This window comes from Zootoca vivipara, chromosome 1, assembly GCF_965207765.1.
Source record: "Zootoca vivipara chromosome 1, rZooViv2.hap1.1, whole genome shotgun sequence".
Lineage (NCBI taxonomy): Eukaryota > Metazoa > Chordata > Lepidosauria > Squamata > Lacertidae > Zootoca > Zootoca vivipara.
The window spans coordinates 50154107-50174652 of record NC_142582.1 but is presented as its reverse complement, the minus strand read 5'-3'; the positions used below and the strand labels follow the sequence as shown (position 1 = coordinate 50174652).

The following is a 20546-nucleotide window of genomic DNA, read 5'->3' as shown; positions in this document are numbered from 1 at the left end:
CCTGCAGTTACATTTGTGTTAAACAGTTATTGATGCTAACACTGTTTGTAATGATGCTTTTGTTTATATTTGTTTTTAGTTAGTTTGTGTGTTAGCCAGGTTTTATATAAAATTTTAGTCCTGTTCTTTCAACCTGGAAAGTTGGGCTGCTGCTGTATTCAAGGTTTGTGCTATCCGGCTTCGTGAAAGTAGCAGTTTGAGCTGTGGTGGCTCTCTTTGGCCCAGCAAGATGAAGCAAGCCATTGAAGAACCCTTTGTGTGGCCACTTGTTTCAACTGGGCAAAACTGCATAGAGAGCCATTTGCTTCAGCAGCATGCACTGGTTCCAAGGGATGGCAAAGCCAAGCTGCCCATTGGGAACAAGGTGTGCTAGAGGGGAATACGAAACTGCAGTGCAAGGCAAAGCTTTAACTGAATTCTGCTAACCACTGTCTTCTTGTGCCCCTGGCAGGTGGTGATGGAGAACATGCGGAGGAAATGCAAGTGCCACGGCACCTCGGGGAGCTGCCAACTGAAGACGTGCTGGCAGGTGACCCCTGAGTTCCGCCTGGTAGGCTCCCTGCTCAAGGAGCGCTTCTATGGGGCCATGCTGATCCGGCCCCACAACAGGAACACAGGGCAGATGGAGCTGAGCCACGCCCGCCAGAGGCGCCGGGCCGGTATCAGCGACCTGATCTACTTTGAGAAGTCACCGGACTTCTGCGAGCGGGAGCCGACACTGGACTCCATGGGGACGCAAGGGCGCTTATGCAACAAGACCAGCCCAGGCATGGACAACTGCGAGAGCCTGTGCTGCGGGCGGGGACACAACATCCTGCGGCAGACGCGCAGCGAGCGCTGCAACTGCAAGTTCCATTGGTGCTGCTTCGTGGCCTGCGAGGAGTGCCGGCTCACGGAGTGGGTCAGTGTCTGCAAATGAAGACCGTGGCCCCTGCTGGATGCTCCAGAGACTCTGCAGTTTCTACTGGGCACAGTGGAGCCCTGCAAAAAGCAGGAGGCATGGCTTGGGCAGCCTAGCACGTTTGTGTTTCACATCATCTCCCTGGCACTTCCTCTCCTCCTTTCTGACTTGTGCATGAGCACTCAAGGGGTTCGGTTGTACATGGGCGTTAGTCGCAAGCCTGGCACCTCTGAAGCACAAAGAGCTGCACGCCAGTGGGCTTAGCTGGAATCCTTGACATTAACTCCAGCTGCTTCTGGCCACTGGCATCTCCAGCTGTGGTTTGAAGGCCCAGGAGACACCTACGTAGGTTCCTTCTGCAGAACCTCACTCAGTCCTCCCCCCGTGATGTATCTTATAAATCTCACACTGGGATCATAGAGGTGGCAGGCAGCCCTTACAGAACAAAATACCTGTTTTTTCTTTTTTAAAAAATCCTGGGTTGCAATCATAGAATTGTAGAGTTGGAAGGGACCACGAGGGTCATCTAGCCTAACACCCTGCAATGCAGGAACCTTCACCCAACATGGGGCTCAAACCCACGACACTGAGATTAAGAGCTTTGTGCTCTACCGACTGAGCTATACCAGCTGCCACATTTCACATTGGACCAATTCAAGACCTGTTTTGGTTGCCGCTAGTATCTTTGTTATTCAGGAGAGGGAGAGAAAGAAATTAAAAATGCTGAGTTTGTTTAAAATAAATGTTTCTAGCAAGAGATTGAAGGGTGGGGGCACAGAGACCTCTGACTCCAGTGTCCCATACAGGCACTGTAGGCATGTAGTATGATGGTTACTGTGGTTGGTAAATTATTTTATTATTGTGAGAATAAAAGTGAATCGGAGATGGTGTGTGTCTGAGGGTGTAATGATGGAGAAATGAAATTTGTTGTTGGGTGAAGCCTAGGGAAGTCTACTTCCTTTGCATGGCATCTCACAATAGCTCACATGTGCGTGCTTTGGTTTATGCCAAATCTGCAAAATGGAACTGCAGGAAAGAGAGCACATGGAGGCCCCCTGGAAAGAAACATGCAAGTCTCTCCTTCCAAAGCTCAGCAGTTGAGCTCCATGGCACTCATTCTGATGGGTGATGATCCACCAGGCAGCCTTCACACTGGGAATGTTATATTTATGGTCTCAACATGCATACACTGCTGAGCTTATTTGTGTGGGGCGATTGCCACGATACTTGCAAATTCTGAGGACTGCTGCCGCAGCTGGAAAATGTTTGCTGGATCAAGGCTGCAGTGGTGTCTCTAATCCTGTCCAAGAATCTGCTGTACTTAGGAAAGGGGAACAGGGGTGACACTGGGGAGGACCTCAACATTTCCTAATTTGCAAAAGCACAAGAGGAGAAGAATGATCATTTAATAGCGAGAGGGAAAGGCTTCCCACGCATCAATGGAGCAGTAGCAAGGCTCTGGAAAGAGTCCCAAGTTACGTCTTTCCAAGACATAAATGACTTGAGACTGGGTGCTCTTGCTTGCTGGCTATGAATGCCCAACGACCCTTTTAGGTGGGCAGCCTGGGGTCCCAACGTACGGGCAGAATGTGCAAAGGATTTGGGGCCTGTGCTTGTGTGGTGGGGATTCTGGTGAGAAGCAAGCTGTTGCATCCTAAACAGCCCTTGTTGCCCGCTTTGCCCTGCATGGGCTGGGTAACGATGAGTCACCCTATTGGTATCTGGTGCTGTCTGATAAATCCCCACCCTGCCTATAATGTTGGCCCTGAGGCCCTGCAAAAGGAACACCAGACGGGAAGGGAAGGGAAGAGTGGGCAGGGTGCACCAGTCTAGCCAGGGGCACGGTGCACAGGCCTCGCCAGGGAGGAGCTCCCTGCAACCTTGTTTCATAAGGCTCCAAAGCGCTACAGGTTGGTTGGTGGTGCGTGGTATCTTAGTTTCACATTCTGGAGCTGTCAGCTTTTATTTATTTATTTAATTTGCACTCAGCACCTGGAAGGCCTTTCTATCTATGGAGGGGGCACACGAGATTCTCTAGGGCCTCTAGATGGATGAATCGGGGAGGGCAGAGAAGTCTACCACAATGCTCACTACAATATTGGCACCTCTGGAAGCTTACCTTGCCAACCCCTCCTTCTACAAGCTCTCAGTGTGCTCAAGGTGTGCTCAGGCTGCAAGGGGAACTCGGGAGCAGAGTGCCTGTTAAATTTTGTTTGTTTTACTTATCAGATTTTCCACCGAAACGGTAAATCCTATTCTAATAGCAAGAAAATATGGGATGGCAATGTCATATGACGAGACTGCTGTCATGTGGATATGGATGCTGCACAGAGGCCACAATAAAGTGTTGTGTGGAAGTGCCCAGAGCTTCTGTCAAGAAAAAAGATGTCAACCTCAGGAATAGTTTTGCCTTCAGCTGGGTCTTATTGCTGTTCTGTCCAGAAGAAACATACGTGCATGTACATGTACACACACAGAGACATCTGCATAGGCTGGCCGTCTTTGTTTTCCATGCCTCTACAAAGTCTTATGTAGTGTAGCTCATCCTTTACCCTGTGAGCTTGCTCGTCTTGGCCTGGTGCCTCAAGTTCCTTCAACTCTCTGCTTATGGGTCTGCGTAGTGGTGGTGGTTGGTCTCTGTGAACATTGGTAAGGAGGAAGGCCAACAATAGGTGGAGCCAGAGCCAATGACAGGCAGGGCCAAGTCTCTCTGGTTGAGTTTCACATAGGAAAGACTAAGGAAGAGGAAGTTGGCAGGCAGTGCCACCCCCAGGACCGGGTGGAAGTTAGAAGGCAGGCAGGCAGGCAGGTTGGGAGCTGGCTGGTGGCAGACTGAGGCTGGTAGGGCAGTGCCTCATTCATACTCATGGGCCGGCCTCCACTGGGTATGGATTAATCAGTTCTGCTAATTTGTTCCATATGAGTGCAGAGAATTCATTTTTCAGTCTTGCAACAACTGTTGATGGAGGACTTTTGCTGACCATACTGACTATACTGACCACTGGTGCTGTGTCATAGTTAAGTTGTGAGTTTGATATGAAAGCTTACATCTGATCTGCTAGAGAGAGTCTAGAATACTCTGTTCAGGAGCAACTTTAAAAACATTTTGTGTCCTGTGCAAATTATGAAGATGACTCGCCCGCCCGCCCCACTTGCTAATGCCTCTAATTCTCCTGGTTCCTCCTCACACTTCTGGCTAGATCCTGTGCCATTGCTGGCATTCTAATTCCTCTTTCTTTCTTCTTTTCTCACTTACATGCACTCTAACTCAATCTCTTCTCAATCTCAATCTCTTCTCCCCTGGCCCTGCCAAATGGCAACCCCTACTACAGTAGTCTCTCAATGTGCCTTTTAAACTGAGCCTTGGCCCCTGGGTCTCAATGTGTGGTTGCTGCTTCCACACCTGATCCATGAGATGTAAGTCTCATCAGTTCCTGGCACTGCCGAGACATGCATTCTGATAGCATCAGCCCATCCGTGTTTCCTTCTCATTTGTATCTGTATCAGAGGCGAAATCTGTCTGATCCTCTGTTCTGAAGCAGACCCTCCAAGTCTCCCTATTTTCCAGAGAAAGTCCAGGATTTACAGAAGCTGTCCTGGTTTCTGATTTGATCCCGGAATGTCCTGCTTTCCCTTAGGACGTCCCTATTTTCATGGTAAGGTCTAAGCTCAGTGCCCTCACACACTTCATCCTGTTGCCCCACTCCTTAAATGCTCTTGACTCTTCCTAAACCCATGTTGGATCCCTCTGTTCCTATTAGCATTCTCCACAACCACTTTGCAGGCTGGGGAAAGGAGTGTGTGTGTGTGTGTGTGTGCGCGCGCTGCTGGGCAAAGCAGGGGGGAGAGAATTATCTTCACACATCAATCACACCTCAGCCCTTTGAACTCAGCATCCGTTGGCAAGCTCAAAGCAAGGGGGTTTGGCTGGGAGCCTGTGATCTTGCTTGGCCACCGCTGATGATAATGCACGTTCCCAAAGCAGCCCTGCCCCTAGCTCAAGCTACTAATCCCGCAGCGCTCACCCCCTGCAACAGCTGCACAGTGCTCACCTGTCCAGCAAGGAACATACACCAGAGGGTGCTTGATATAGCTTGTGAGGAGGGACAGCAGCAGGCATTCTACTAATCCCTCCCGCCAACACATGCACAGACATACATCACGAGAAGAGCCTTGCTGGATCAGACCAAAGGCTCATCTGATGAAACATCAGAACCCCAATTTAAATCAAAATAAATGCTGCAAAATGGATCAAATCTCCCATCTGATCTCACCATATCCCACAAAACACTGGGTGAACTGCTTGCCTTTTTTTCTTTTGAACAATTTAATTTTAAAAACTGGAACATGACACATATCTTACATAAGGGCCAGTATACTAAGTTCTTGCATCCTAGCTTGTCATACAAGCTCTCTAGCTGGTAGAGGTAGAGCCAGTGACAGGCAGAGCCACCCGCTTTAACTGTGACAGCAGGCAGCTGGGAGCTGGCTGTGAGTAAACAGCAATGGCCCTTTTGCCCCAGTGGACCAATCTCCAATGCAGTCTTTTGATGTGTCTGAGGCTGTTAGTCAAAAAAGTCATTAGTAAGATTGCTGGGCTGTAAACTGGAGAGGTTTATTTTACCTTTAGCAGTACAGTGGGAAGGCCTGTGCCTTCTCCTTTCTCTTCTTCCTCTGTGCCAAAGCCAGTAGCATTCTAGTTTTGTCAATGGGAAGAAGGTGAGGGACAGAACCCAGGAAGGTAAAAATGGCACCTCCAGGTTGCAATCTGGCAACCTTACAGCAAAACCATTAACAAAGCTGCTTTCTGATCACGTTTAAAAAGAGCTCTGCATTCCAATGAAGCCATTTCCCATTTGATGCTGTTTACCAATAAGCCCAGGTTTGAACAAACACCCGCCTAGGGAAGCGAGTGGCCACATCTCGTGGGAGCAGAACAGACAGCAAGCAAAATCCAAAGGTCTCTGCTTCTTTGGGAAGGGCACATGAGAGGTTTTAGTACAGTGTTAGGCAACTTTACATCAAGCACACTGGAGTAACTGCGTGGCATAGAAGGGTCTTGCATGCAATGCTGTGATCTCCCTGACATCACCTTTGCTGGGATGTGGCAGGAGGCACAACTTAGTTGGACTGGTAACAGTGGGGAGACACCAGGCATGCATCTGGTTGCATCCGACAGCACCAAACTGGTGACACACACACATGCACGTGAGTTAACACTATCCTTTGTTACAGTGGGTGAGAGGAAATCTCTTGCATATGGGCAGACCAAGTTCAGGTTGATAATGCAAGAGCCCGGGATGAATTTTGACAGGTGCAGCTTCTTTCAGTCTAGTGCTGCAGCAGTGGGACAACTCCTTTCTACGGGATCCTCAAAGGAGAATGGCCTTTTTGTGGAATATTTCAGCCTAGATAAACACTTCAACTTCTTGCTGAAAGTGAATGTTTTGTGACAAGAGAACTGTTGCCCAACACGAGGAGAGAAAAGTACTCTGTACATGCTCACATATTCAGATGCACTTTTGTTAACTATTCCTTCATGTGTTCAAGGCCTTGTCCCTGCTACTGAAAATATGCTCGCAACAACCCTACATGGTTGGTTAGGTTGAGAGATGATGACTGACCCAGTGTGTGACATGGCTGCCTGTGGATTTGAATATGGATGTCCCTAGAGCTAGTATGGCATTCTAACTCAGGGGTTGCCACATGTGTCCTCCTTTCCTGGTGCCCACAGGCTCCTCTCCCCTTGCTGAAATTAGGCATCAGAGAAGCATTCTGATGTAGCCAATAGAATAGATTGCAATGTGTGCAGTTCTTTGGTGCCCATAATAATTTATCCAAATTGCAAATGTGCCCACAGGCCCAAAAAGGTTGGTGGTCCCTGCTCTAACCACTATACCCAAGCTTTGCTAAGCCCTGAGTCTAGGGATGTAAGAAGGTGAGCAGTTTGTGTTCCAACTTGTATTTCTTACAATGAGCGATGTTTCTATTATGCTGCAGTTTCGTTTCTGCCAAATACAAAGTCTGCAAATTTAATGTAAGTTATATAACTTACCTACTTATGTAACTTATGTAATTCATTTCAATATAAAGGAAGCATCAACACAGTGTAAAAATATCATTGTCTGTGGACCTAAAAACAACAGTGATGTGAAGGAAGACCAATCAGATTCACTTTAGTGATTTCCATTTCTGAGCACAGAAAAACACACTAACTGCAGCAACTTCCACTTCACTTTCCATTTTTGTTGGACTTCTTTGACAGCCCAACCTTGTCAGAAAAAAGATGGCAAACCTATTCCATAAGCACCAGGTTAAGACCAACCTGAGAAGAACAGAGAGCTGGTGGTGAAGCTGTCCCACTGCTCTGCTTAAAGACCCAGAAAACTAGACAATGGGTGAGCCTGCTAACCACCTGAAATGTCATTATATATAGGCTCTTGCCTGTCACAAGCCCCACTGGGGAATCTTGGCACACTAATTGATGCGTGCACGTTCTTGTGGACTTCCAAGTTGCAAAGCAGAAGTTACAGGCTAATAATCTTATGAGGGGGTGTCTGTATGCTTCAGAAATTGCAAGTATAATCAATTAGTCCGTTCTTTTCCCCAGACATCTTTATGAGTTTTAAAACTTAGCCCAAACTCCTGTTTGCTTAATTTTTCTGAACTGCTTAATTCCTTTCAGTTTCTGGAAAGTTCTAGCACTGATCAGCAAATATTTTTATATCACACTGGGATTTTCCCTTGCTGGAGATCACTGCATCTCCTGGAGGAAGGTAGTGAGCAATTGTAAGAGCTCTCCCTCCCTCTCTCTGAGTAAGGCTTTTGGTATTTATTCCCTGCTCAGAACACCCATCAGAGGAGAGGTATTCCCCCAGGGGCACTGGCGATGCACAGGGAACGCCCAGCTGCAGACATATTCCATTCTTGCTTGAAAAGGAATCTGAAACAAGGTGGGGGAGCAATCACAGCACCACCCCAACCAACTCTGCTCCTGTTGTCGGAGGTGACAGGCAAATCAAGCGCTAAGGAAGAAGGTCCCCCAGTTCTTCCAGAAGGCCAGTGACACCCTTTCTTTTCTATTGCTCAGGTGAAGAAAAATATTGTTTCCAAAAGAAGGGCTATAAATCAGTAGCTCAAAGAAAGACCTTCCATTATTGTTTCACAAGGCCCAATACATTTTGCTGTCTGAGTTATAGCAGCAAATAGCACCCGAGCCCCAAGTCAAGGTGCATAGTAGCTCTGGGATGCTTGTGTTATTTTGGCACTTAAGGCAAAAAAATCCCACAAATGTCTCTCACTGGCAATAAAAGTACAAGACTGTAACAATAAATGAAAACCTAGGAATGCGCTGCTCTTTCATGACATTCAAAATCATGAGGCTGCCTCGCTTTGCCTAATGTTTAAGGGCTGACCCTGCACAAAGTTTTGATGTTCTGGGTCCTTGGATCGCCCAGCCCCAACTTGTGGTTCCCCACTTCTACTTCCTAATATCTTCATTCAAAGTGGATAACTATTATCCAGCCTCACCTTTTATTTCTTACCCTGCTAACCTGATCTCAGTCTTTGACTCCACTTTCCCTTTTGAAGTCTTTGACTCCACTTTCCCTTTTGAAGACCCTAAAGCTGCAAAGTGCAAGGTAAAGTTGGCCTGCCTGTCATACCAAAAGTGGCCAGGACAGAGGGAAAGTGGGTGGGAAGGGTCTTTCTCTCACGTAATTCATGGAATGGCTTTGTACTTGGAGAACAGCTGGGCGAGAATAAAAATCCATGCCTGTGATTCTCCCCAGAGCCCCCTAAAATCCCACCCTATATGGGGATTTTTTAAATTGCTCGGCATAGAGAGTAGACCAGCTGTGCTTTGTATCACAGCAAGGTCCTTAATTTAGCTGTTTACGGCATACTCAGCATAATGATTAAATCTTCTCTTGGTAACAAAGGAGGTTCTAACATGGCTGGAGAGCTACTCTGGAAAACAAAAAGATACAAAGGGGACAGTGAGAAGTCTTGAAAGAAGAAGCTGAAAGTGAGAGGAACATTCCAAGCAGAATTCCACATCTTTGCAGGATGCACATTTTACTCATAATTTTCATCACGTTACCCTAGCTTTTTTTTTAATGCAAAGGTGTCCAAATGGTGATCCAGTAAATCTTGTGCCAAACTTCTCCTCGCTCCAGTTAAGCATTTGCATATCTGCGATTCATGATTGCAAGTGAAATTGATTCAGTTCTGTTTATTTATTGCATTTATATTCCAACTTTTCCTCCGGGGAGCTCAGGGTGGTGGTGTACATGGTTCCTTCCTCCCCATGTTCTCCTCACAACAACCCTGTGAGGTAGGTTAGACTGAGAGACAGCGACTGGCCCAAGGTGAAAATGCCTTTTACTTTACGTGTTCTTATAACTTTCTCCTAAGAGTCATTCTTACGGCAAATGAATGCATTTACCGCACTTAACCTCCAAAATCAGATACCCCAACCCCAACCCCCTCTCTTTTACAGTGGAAAGCAATCTTCAACATGCTTATTGCTACTAAAAATTTTGCTTAAATCTGGTTATTTTTGAACAAGGCACTTATACTCATTTTTAATTACAAAAATCTGATTTCAATCAAAATTGGACTTAAAATAAAAATGCATTTGTCTCTACTCGGCTCCTTACCCAGCTCCTTGCCCATATAACCTAGGAGTGGCGATTTCTGAAGGAGTCACTGGAAAAATTCACATAGCTGCCAAGTTCTCCCTATTTTTGAGGGAAATTCCCTTATGCTGAATAGGCTTCCTCGCGAGAAAAGGGAAAACTTGGCAGCTATGAATTCATGAGGTTGCCGGTGCTGAGCAGGAAATACCTATATGGATGGATTCATGCCCAGTGCCATTCACTCCCTCAGCTGTGGAATCAGGTTGAAGTTCTCGTGCTGCAAAGCAGCTCCCACAGCTGGTTCGAATCAGGCCTTGCCTATCCTAGTTCAGCCTAGAAGTCTCTGGGCCTGACTGGGCAGCAAAGCCACTGTGTCTGTAGTTGCCATGGACACCAGGGCAGAAGAGGGGCAGCAGTGTGTGTCAAAAGCCTCTGCCTGCTCCTGATCAGCTTGGAGGAGATCAATGGGCCGGGTGGGGCCTCACCCTCTAATCCACCCTCTCATGTGGGTGCCTGCAGCTGCCTGTGGTCGGCCCCATCCCCAGCTCTTGGGTGCTGGGGCTTTCCAGCTGCAGCTTAATTACAGCCCAAGGGATGGAGAGTACGCAGAGGCAAGTTTGGGTGTTTGGTGGGGGTGGTCCACAGTGGCTGGGTTTGGGGCTTCTCGGCTCTCGTGGCCCAGAGATCCTTACATTGTTGCCTGCCTGGAACAAGGTGGGAATCCATCCAGGCCCATCCATGCAGCCTAAGAGATGCCAAGATATTGGCGCTCACTGAACAAGAGCCAAAGAGCCAGCTTGGGAAGAATCAAGGCCAAAACTCCTAGGCCTGACTAGAAGTTTGTGTGAACTCTGCAGATGGTGAAGAACACATGCCAGAATCGTGCAAGAGGAATCATTGGCAAGGCAAGTTAACAAGGAAAGTGTTCTCTGATGGAGTGCTAGAGCTGAGGGCCAGACTGTTGTTGGTGTCCGTCTTAGGAGTAAATAGAGGAGTGTGCCTTTGGGAGTGAAGTCAATCTGTTGGAAGCCTGCTGTGGCTGTAGAGACTGACACAGGAGAGAGAAATATTTCACAGCTCCTGGTTGGAAAGAAAGGCAGCATAGACATCAAATGAATAATATCAGTAACAATAATAATGGCATGTGGAAGTCTGCAGGTCACCTGGGACCCAGTCCTGCATGGCACAGATGGATGGAGCAGGTAAGACCAATTGAACCAATGAGACCTACTTACAAGTAATTAAATGTATATGCTTTTTTTATCTTGAAAGGCCCACTAAATTGGGCTATGCATATCTTTATTTATTTATTTATTTATTGAATTTGTATCCAATTGTATCCAATTCCGTCCAAAGATCTCAGGGCAGTTCACGGCATAAAAATATACCGGTACCATAAAGCCACAAAGTACATAATAATAGCAAAAACAAAGCAAACCAATAACCCTTTCCCCAAAACATATTTAAAAGGTTAATCTAGCAGGGTCTACAGAGAGATGATCCCATCTCTGATAGCATTATTTTCATAGGCTATACATAAGATTATAGTAAGCTGCTTTTTACCAGAGTTTTTGGTCTACCTATCTAGTTCAGTCTTGTCTATACTGACGGGCAGCAGCACAGGATATCAGATAAGAGTCTTGCCCACCTTTACTAGGAGATGTCAGGGAATGAACCTGGGACCTTCTTCCCAGGCCCAAAACATTCTGCTGTCAGAGGTGGAGCAGCAAGTTGCACACCTCCTCCCAAATCAAAGTGTGTGGTACCCAAGACTGATCGTACACCCTTTTCATATCTGAGGTAACAAATTCTACAAATAACTGCCTGGGAGTAAAAATACAACAAAAATACTTTGAGTATATAGGGTAAACCAGCAATCTGCTGCCCTTTCATGACACCTAACATCAGTAAGCTAGTGTAGGTTTGCAATGTCAGGTCAATTATTACTTAAAAAGACAAATCAGCTTTAAACATTTGCCCACAGACTTTCAAAATGTAGTTGAACAGCAGATCTGAATTGTTTTTAAATGACATAAGACTTAAAACAAAAATTGAGGCGGCAAGCTTCATCTTCAAAAAGACAAATTCCAAATTCTATATGAGAGAGAAGGTAGGGCTTATCAAAACCTCTTGTCCCACTGCTTTCCCCCAAGGAATACCACTCTTTAGCGCTCACTTGGAGCAAACAGCAATTTGGATGAAAGGCAGTATAGAAATTTAATAAACAACAACTACAATATTCCAATGTACGGTGTGCTGCCCTGGATGAGATAACTTTTCCACCTGCACAGAGCAACTTTCCTCCTCTCCTCAAGGGAGAAAGTGTGGTGCTTTGCATTGCATGCTGGGTTTGGATTCAAAACTCACCTGAGCTACAGACTTAGTAGATGGGGGTTGCGAGGCGGAGGGAGGGGGGAGTTGGATGAGGCTTCAATTACCCTTTTGTAAAGCGGGCCTAGTAATTGCCTCCTTCTCCTTGTATGATAGGGATAATAATATAGTACTTCAAAGTGTGTGCAAATGCCAAGTACATGATTAATAGGAATAATAAAGTGCAAACAGGGCAGTTTGCGCTGAGCATTTAAGTGTTTGTGCTGCCCCCCAAACAACAGGCTCTTCCAGGTAGCCATGGACCAAGCCTTGCATTGGGCTTGGAAGAGCCCAGCCCATTTCAGTTCCCCTGTACTGTCTGCAGGGCTGGCAGAAAACAGGTTGGAACTGGCCAGGGAGAAATCCTCTTTGATGGTGGATGTTCTGCTGCCCTGAACTTCTGAGAGTTCAGCCCAATTCTGTGCTGGGTGAGGGGATGGGCCAGGCTACTCTGAACACACACAGAAAGCTGGAAAAGATGGACCCTGTGACTTCCTTCTCTTTGAAGCATCCAGCATCTTAGTGACATGTTGCCTTTTCCAGGATTTGCCTCTTCTGCTGAAATAAACTGAAATAGTATTTGTAATTCCTCATTCTGAGACCTGGCTGGAGGTCAATGCAAGTTGAGATGCCTTGAGGATGCTATGAGCCATAGGCTAGCAGAGGCAACCTTGATTCCTGGCAAGTTCTATTTTTACTTGTGGAGTGCCAGTATAACATAGTGGATGAGAATGTAGGCATTGAGATGGACAATCTATGGTTCAACTATTGTCTCAGCCAGAGACTTACTAGGTCACCTTAAGCAAAGCCATTCTTTTATTGTCCCTCATCTGCTATATGCAACACTAATACTGGGCTGCCTTTCAGGGTCGTTGACCTTTCAGGATTGTTGACTTGGCCCCTCCAGCTCCGTGATTCTCACTGCTTAAGCCAGGTGTGGGGAACCTGTGACCCACCAGATGTTGAGCACCATTGGCCATAGCAGCTGGGGCTGATGGGAGATGGAGGACCACACGCTCCCCACCCCTGATGTAACTGGAAACTACTGCAGCAAGACCATGCTGCAGTGTAGCAGCCTGAAAGCTACTTCCACTGTTGGAGACAATATGCTTCTGATTGCCAATGACTGGAACCCACAGGAGGGAAGAGTGCTGTTGTGCTTGAATCCTGCTTGTGTGCTTCCTGCAGGCATCTGGCTGGCATTATAAGAACAAGATGCTGGACTAAATGGGCCACTGCCTTATCCTGCTGGATCTTATGTTCTTAGCTTGGGGTTTATGACCTCAATCAGATTTTTTCTTTTTCTTTTTAAAGGACCAGCTCAATTCATTCGGTGATAAGAATATTGACTTATTTTATTCAATTACTAAAACGTGAGAGGATTTCCATACTGGTTGTTAGTGCCATTCAGTGCTGATTTGAGGTGCCTATAAAGCATATCCGACCTGCCCTGCTTGTGTTTTATGTATGTATTTATTTGTATTTATAGCCAGCCAGTCCCAGGGCAGGTTAACAACAACAACTGTATATCAGGAGATGTAAAACATCTGACCTGCATCTGAAAGGCGTTGTCTGTGGTATGGGCACATTCTTAATGCATTGAACATTTTACTGGGTTGAGCATTTCTCCATGGGGAAATAGGTGTTTAACCTTTTAAAAAGGGGGGGAGGGGAATAAAGCGATTTATTGTTGATACAATAAAAATCCAGCCGCTAACATTATTTACTGTTGTTGTTGTTGTTGTTGTTGTTGTTATCATCAGCATCTACATCAGTATCATTAATTAATTAACCCCCTTTTACATTAATCTCAAGGTGATTTATATGTCCACAATGAGGAACACCAGATTGCTTCAAAAACAAATATGTGCTGTATAGAGTAGATTTGGTGTGCTGAAGTTGTTGTTAGTCTCTCTGTGCGAGTCTCTGCCTAGGCATTATTATTTGGATGCATGATTTGGGTTTACTATGGCAGGACAGATAAACCCAATTAGAAACCCAGTTACTGAGAAGGAATCAGGACTTGAAAAACTGGTTTTCTGATGCGGAGAAGAGTAACAGAGCTCAGAGACTCAACATACCTTGGCTGCTGTCAACATATTATCTGACCCTGTGTCTTGAATTGCAGCTTGATCAGAGGACATAGAAAAGGGTATCCTAAATGCTGCCACCACCACTCCACAAAACCCCCTCAACTTCCATCTGCATATCAAGTTGCTGTTAAAAGCTTTGGTAAACTGGTAACAGTATGAGCAATAGCTGGAAAGCTCACCATTGTTACTTACTGGGGTGAGTGTCCCCTTGTGGTCCCTTCCAACTCTAGAAGTTCTATGATTCTATAATTTGTTTGCAGCAAGGTTAGACAATGTTGCATCAAGCAAATGTTACCCCACACTTTCGAGTGTGTTTCCCCATCGCTTTCCTTACTGCAAAAAGTCCAGTCTTTGTGGGAGGTGGGTTTGTTGCACAAGACCTCCACAACGGATCACTGGGCCATCTAGCCTGGCACTGCCTCCATTTACTGGCAGCACAACTCTCTAGGGGTCCAGACAGGAGTCTCTTCCAGCCCCAAGTGGAGATGCCAGGGACTGAATATGAGACCACTGAGCTGCAGTCACTGGAGTCACTGGGTGGTGTAGGCAGGATTGAGAAGAAGTGTACATGGTTACGCTATTCTGTAGCTCGCTCGTAGCAGAACCCATGCCAGTAGAGGCTGGTGTGGCTCGACCACTGATCTGCCCCAGGTTGGTTGGCTCTTACCTTGCTTTGGGACCTGAGGTGAGCTGCGGTTTGATGATCCAGCACATTCCCAGCTGCTTGGGCGAGGCCAGATGCCCAAGAACGATGCCATGTCTAGCCAGGCTGCAAACAACCAAACTCCGGCAGGCCATAACTCTGTAATTACTGCAACATAGACAGTGGGGCTGGGGTGGGGGGGAGAACAATTCAAACCTGCGTATATAAACACTGCTGTGCTATCTTCTCCCTGGCATCACCCTCGGGCTCAAAGAAAGCTCTAATTTTAGGGCTTAAGAGTGGGGGTGGTTGTTATTGAAAGGGCTGTGGCCAAACAGAGCTTTCATCTCTGCTGGCTGAGGAAGAGCACATGGGGTTTCAGGATGGGTGACTGGCTGCTGGGAGCCCTTCCCTCAGATGCAAGGGCAGCTCCGGATCTGGGGGTGACGAAGCCTTGTCCTTTATAGCCTGCATTTCCCTGGCACTCCACCCCGTACCATCCTAGCATTGCACTGCTGATCAGACATTTCCATTGGGTGGGGCCCATTGGGGGTTGCACAAGAGAATCTGACCCAACTGCTAACTCAGAGGTCTCAGCAACAGAAAAATCATGGCTTCCTGGATTATCTTCCCTGGCAGGATTCTTTATGACCCCTAACAGATGCTCATTGGTGTCCTACGAAAAGCTTCTGTAGGATATGGTTCCAAAGCTTCCTGGGGTGAGGAGATGAGTTTGCCAGGGGACCCCTTCTTGCCTCAATTTCAACCAATTCCTTCTTGTCCCTGCTTTTGGTTGACCTTTGGAAATATTTAATCTCCCTCTTCTTTTGCACAGCTTCATAGAATCATAGAGTTGTAGAGTGGAAAGGTACCCAAAGGGCCTGAAAGCCAAACCACCTGCAATGCAGGAATCACAGTTTGAAACCTGGAATTTATGGTTTCCTTGAAACTTTATGTCCATTACATCTTGCTTTCACTGTTGACCTTTCCTAAAAATGTTGGTTGTGAGGCAGATACTTGGGTTTTGGAGGGTTTTTTTGTATCGCTGTATGAAATGTCTATCAACAAGGCAGATACTGGATGCATGGAGGGAAGAGAAACAGGCTTAGATGTGACAATTGGATCTAAACAAATCTGCTCTAATATTTGTGGGTTCTTGATGTCTGCTTGCTAATCCCCCTGAAATTCTTTACAAATTGGGAACCGTGCGTGTGTGTGCGTGTGTGGTTGTTTATAATTGTGAGCCATATCCGTGGACTGTTGTATCATAGTCTTCCCTGATTTCCAGTGCTTTGTGTAATATCTGCTAGGGACCTTTCTCAACAGCAGGGCATAAGAACATAAGGAGGACCAACCAGATACCTCTGGAAAGTCCTCAAGCCAGACCTGAGCACAACAACACACTCCCCACTTGTGCTTTCCAGCAACTAGTGTTTCAGGTTCATACTGGCTATGATACTGGATACACAGTCATCATAACTAATAGCCATCGAGTGCCATATCCTCCATGAATATTTGTAATTCCCTTTTGTGAGAATCTGACTGTTACCGTGTCATGATAAAGTGAATTCCATAGGTTTATGTGCTGAATCTCTCACCATCCAGCTTCATCGGATGGCTTCAGGTTCAAGTATTATGAGAGAGGGTGAAAAATGTCTCTGTCCACTTTGCCTACATTGTGCATAATTTCAACCGGGGGGGGCGACTTTTTTCAGCCCAAATGCCACATTCTATCATGGTCAGCCTTCTGGGGGGCCACCTACCTGGGGTTGGTTGGGCCAGAGGCAAAAATAAAAATAAATGATGGACATATGTGACTCTTGCATTTATACAGTCAATCAGCAGGGTACATTCAATCCATGTAAAATCTAGAGGTTTATACGCACACATTTTCCATTCAAGCAAGCAAGAGGCGTTATTGCAGTTGAAGGACGTATTCCAACCAGGCAAAAGAGGAGGAGGTGGAGCAGGGCCAGGAAGGGGCGTGGCATGGGAAGACTCTCAAGGGCCAGTTAGAAAGGGCTGGAGGGCCACTTTGGCTCCTGGACCTGGGCTTCCTGTTCCCTGATCCTTCCTCCCTTGCCTGCCTATTTCCTAAATTGAAAAGCCCCAAATGTTGTAGGATTTCCTCACAGAGGAGTCACTTCAGTCCCTGATCATTTTGGTTGTTCTTTTCTGGGGGATCTTGGCCAAAATGCATATCTTAGATACATTTATATAGCACCTTTTCCTCCAAGGATCTCAAAAGGGTGTACATGGTACTACACCCCCTTATTTACTCCCCACCACAACCCTGTCAGGTAGACAGTGACTGGCCCAAGGTCACCCAATGAGGTTCATTTGAACTCTGATCTCCCAAGTCCTAGTCTAACACTTTAACCACTACAACACACTGACTCCCCACTGTGCTACTGTAGTTTCTGAGTTCTCTGTAGCTCTTCATCAGGCTGGATGGTAAAACTGAGCAACAGGAGCACAGGCAGAAGAAATAAAGAAGAAATAATGGCTAAAGCCAGGAAAGTCTGCCTCTGGTGATAGTCTTAAGTCGAACACAGGAGGAGGCAGCAAGCATTCAAGTGAACCTCTGTGAATGAATGGAACAGCAACCCCAAGTGAACTTAAATAGAAGCTGGTCCCACTGAAAATAATGGTGCTTACTTCCAATTAGGTAAGCAGAGTTAGGATCATGCCATTGGAAGCAGGAGACTTTTCAGCACAGTATTCACATGGATGGGAGACTAGCAATGGTGCCATTTTGTCAAAAAGTCTTCAGCAAAACTCAATAGCCTGGTGTTTTCACAAATGAAGGGATGAGGTCATAGAAGGCTAACTCTGCATTTGGAAAAGTGGGGAGAAGTTCTTCCCTTATCTCATTCTTGCACTTCTCCCAGCCCCCTGTGCTGGTCAAACTTTTCTCCCAGGTGCTGTTTTGCACCCTCCATCAGGCCTGTGGGATCTTGTATGTTTGTTCTTGTTTGCATAGCAATTATTCTTTCTTTCTTTTTTTTGACTCGGCTAGTAATTAAACTAAATATTTTTTAAAACAGTATGGGCATTCAAGTGTAATGAATTGGCCCTAGCAACCACTAGAGTGAGACATTGGGCAAAGATCTGGACTACAGGGAAGATGCATAGCTTTATTTTGTGTTTTCCTCCAGGCATGCCAAGCGGCAAGCCTTAGGGACATAGGTCAGCCTCTTTCTTCATCTCGCTTAGTATTGACTGCTGCTCTGGCTAGCAGTGATTCTACAGGGTTTCAACAGGGTTTCAGAAGTCTCACATCACTATCTACCTCATTGTTTTGAATCTGAGGACCTTCTGCATGCAGAACATGACCTCTGCCACTAAACTATGGTCCTTTCCCAAGTTCTTCCATACACTCCAAATATTCATAAAAGAGAAGATAACAGGTACACTTAGTAATAGGAGAAAGCACATATTTTCATTAAATATACAGTATTGCCAAAGAAGATGGGTCCTAAAGCATTAATATGTAAGGTCCTGTTCTCAAAGAAAAGTACTGTGCTCAGAGTTCTCAGTCTGTGCACTAATACTCTGCAGAGCTAAAAGTACCTACAGAAGTGTATCAGGATATACCTAGACTGCAAGCCTATTTGTATAGGATTGGGATTGAGCTGGATGCCCTCTCAGGGTTCCTGCCAGCCCAGCAATATTATAGCTACAAGATCTGAGTCTGCAGAAGGGGTGTGTGTGAGGGGGGGCGGGACAAAAAAGTGGGCCTGAAGCTGGAAAGTGCACACAGAGGCCTGACATGTTCTCGGTACAAGCCATGCTTTTGGAGCCTGTCCCCTTAGAAACCTAATGGGGGAGCAGAATCTGTTGATGTGTTAATGCCATGGACCCTTCCATCTTATGCTCAGTCTGTATATATGTGTAAAAAAAATCTTATAAATCACACAGGCACCACAAACTGACCATCATTTCATTCCAGTCTCCAGAGGCCATTCAAACCCAAGGGGTGTGCTGCTGCTGAGACCCTTGAAACCTCTCACTTTGTAGGTTTTGTACCACTTTAACAACCATGGTTCCCTCACCCCAATAATTTTGGGGATGTAATTTGATACAGTGCTGATAATTTTCTCTCCCTGAACTCTGCCCCATAGCTTCCCAGACCTGCACTTCTAAAGGTTCTCTGGCAAAAGCCCGGTGAATGATTATTAGATCAGTCTGAGGCTGTTGTGTAAATATGTCCTAACATTCTGCCCAAACCAAAGTCTTATAGTGCTTTTAGAAGACGCCCAGGTCTGGGCAAACCTCAGGAGCCAAGGAATTCCAGAACTGGGGAGAAACTACCAAGAATGTCACTCTGCATGTCCTTGTTTGCCTAATATGTTACATACAAATGCTGTGCTTAACTGCTTTAAGATAGGAGTAGGCAACTATTTTTCTGCTGAAGGCCTCATTCTCTTAGAGATAGCCTGCCAGAGGCCACATGCATGAGGTCTGTTCTCTGCCCAACCGAGGAGGGGATTTCCTTTAAAAGAATGGATCTGGCCAGATCTGTACTTTCAAAGTGCTTAGCTCTGCCTGCCTGAGTGGAGATGTCTTTTAGTATGTATGTATGTATGTATGTATGTATGTATGTATGTATGTATGTAATGCAATGTATGTATTTTCTTACATTTATTTCCCACCTTTCTTCCATGATGAAACCCAAGGTTGTGTACCTGTTCGTTCTCAGGTGGTCACCCATCTAAGCACTGACCACACCACACCCAAACCCTGCTTAGGTTCAGCAAGGTGACAGCCTCCTGTAAGTGCATTCAGACTGACATTTTGAAAGCAAACAGCTTACTCTGAGCTTTGCAGCCCAATGGTCACATTATGTATTTCACACTTTTTAAATAAGAAAAGAGGGGGGGCGCTTAAACTGGGTACTTTTATATTGAAGGGGGAAATAGCCATGTGAGCCCAGTCTGGAATCTGCTTCCAGTGTGACCTGTGACCAAATTTTTGCTCTGATGACTATTTACCTTGTTTGCAACCAGCAATGTGCATTTGATTGTAGCAAGAAATGAGTACAGAGCCACAATCTAGATCAGGAACATAGTCTGAATAGGGACTACATGGCTTCTTCACCTCTATCACCACCTCCTCCTCCTCCTTCTTTTTCTCCTCCTCTAAATAAGTGACCAGCTTAAACTTGCTTTTTTGAAATAACAAAACTTGTAATTTGGCTGTAAAAATATTTTAGAATTTCATCAGCTATGCCTAGAAGACAACAGGAGGTTGGACAGTGCAGATGCTGAAAGAATGGTGTAATGTGCTTCTAGCAATCAGGCCCTCCTCAAAGGTGGGCTGCTGGATCCTATCTCAGCAAGTGTTTCTCAGCAGTCCCCCAGGGCATCCCACACAGAGGGTATTGCAGTTGACTAGCTTCAAGGTTATGAACTGCATTATGATGGTCTCCAGAGACCAAATTTGAAAGCAAAGACTGTAGCCTTCTCTTAAAGTATTTCCATCAGTCCAAAGGTGGAGAACCTGTAGCCCTCTGGAAGTTGTAGAGATACAACTTCCATCATCTCTCACTATTGGCTGTGCTGGTTGGCTGAGGATTGGAGGGGAGCTGGTACGATTTCCCCATTTCTGTATCAGTCCAATTCCCTGTAACTCTGAAATGGATCGTGACAATTTTTCAAAAGTTCTCCTCTGGCAAATACTGGTAGATTTGAGTCTGGATTCCATTTGTGTGTATGTTTTGGGGATGAGTGTTGTGGGGTAGAGAGAGGGCGGGTAGAGACGGCAAGAGTGAGCAGAAAGAAACAGCCTTGGCCTGTGGATTCCCTTGTAATCAAAAGCAGGTGACCCTGCCAAGGGAGAAATGCCCTTTTTTCTCCTGCCATTTTGTGGCTGCCTAAGTACAGGCTTCGTCACTCGCG

The 20546-nt window shown here is 46.0% G+C and overlaps 1 protein-coding gene across 1 annotated transcript in view; it reads left to right on the top strand.

The window, feature by feature from the left end:
* Positions 1–7158, top strand: part of WNT10A (Wnt family member 10A) — a 53380-nt gene extending 46222 nt beyond the window's left edge. Inside the window, exon 4 of the mRNA XM_035127221.3 lies at positions 452–7158. Coding sequence (XP_034983112.1) covers positions 452–919 — 468 coding nt within the window. The 3' untranslated portion in view covers positions 920–7158. The remainder of the gene's footprint in view (positions 1–451) is intronic.
* The last annotated feature ends 13388 nt before the right edge of the window (positions 7159–20546 follow it).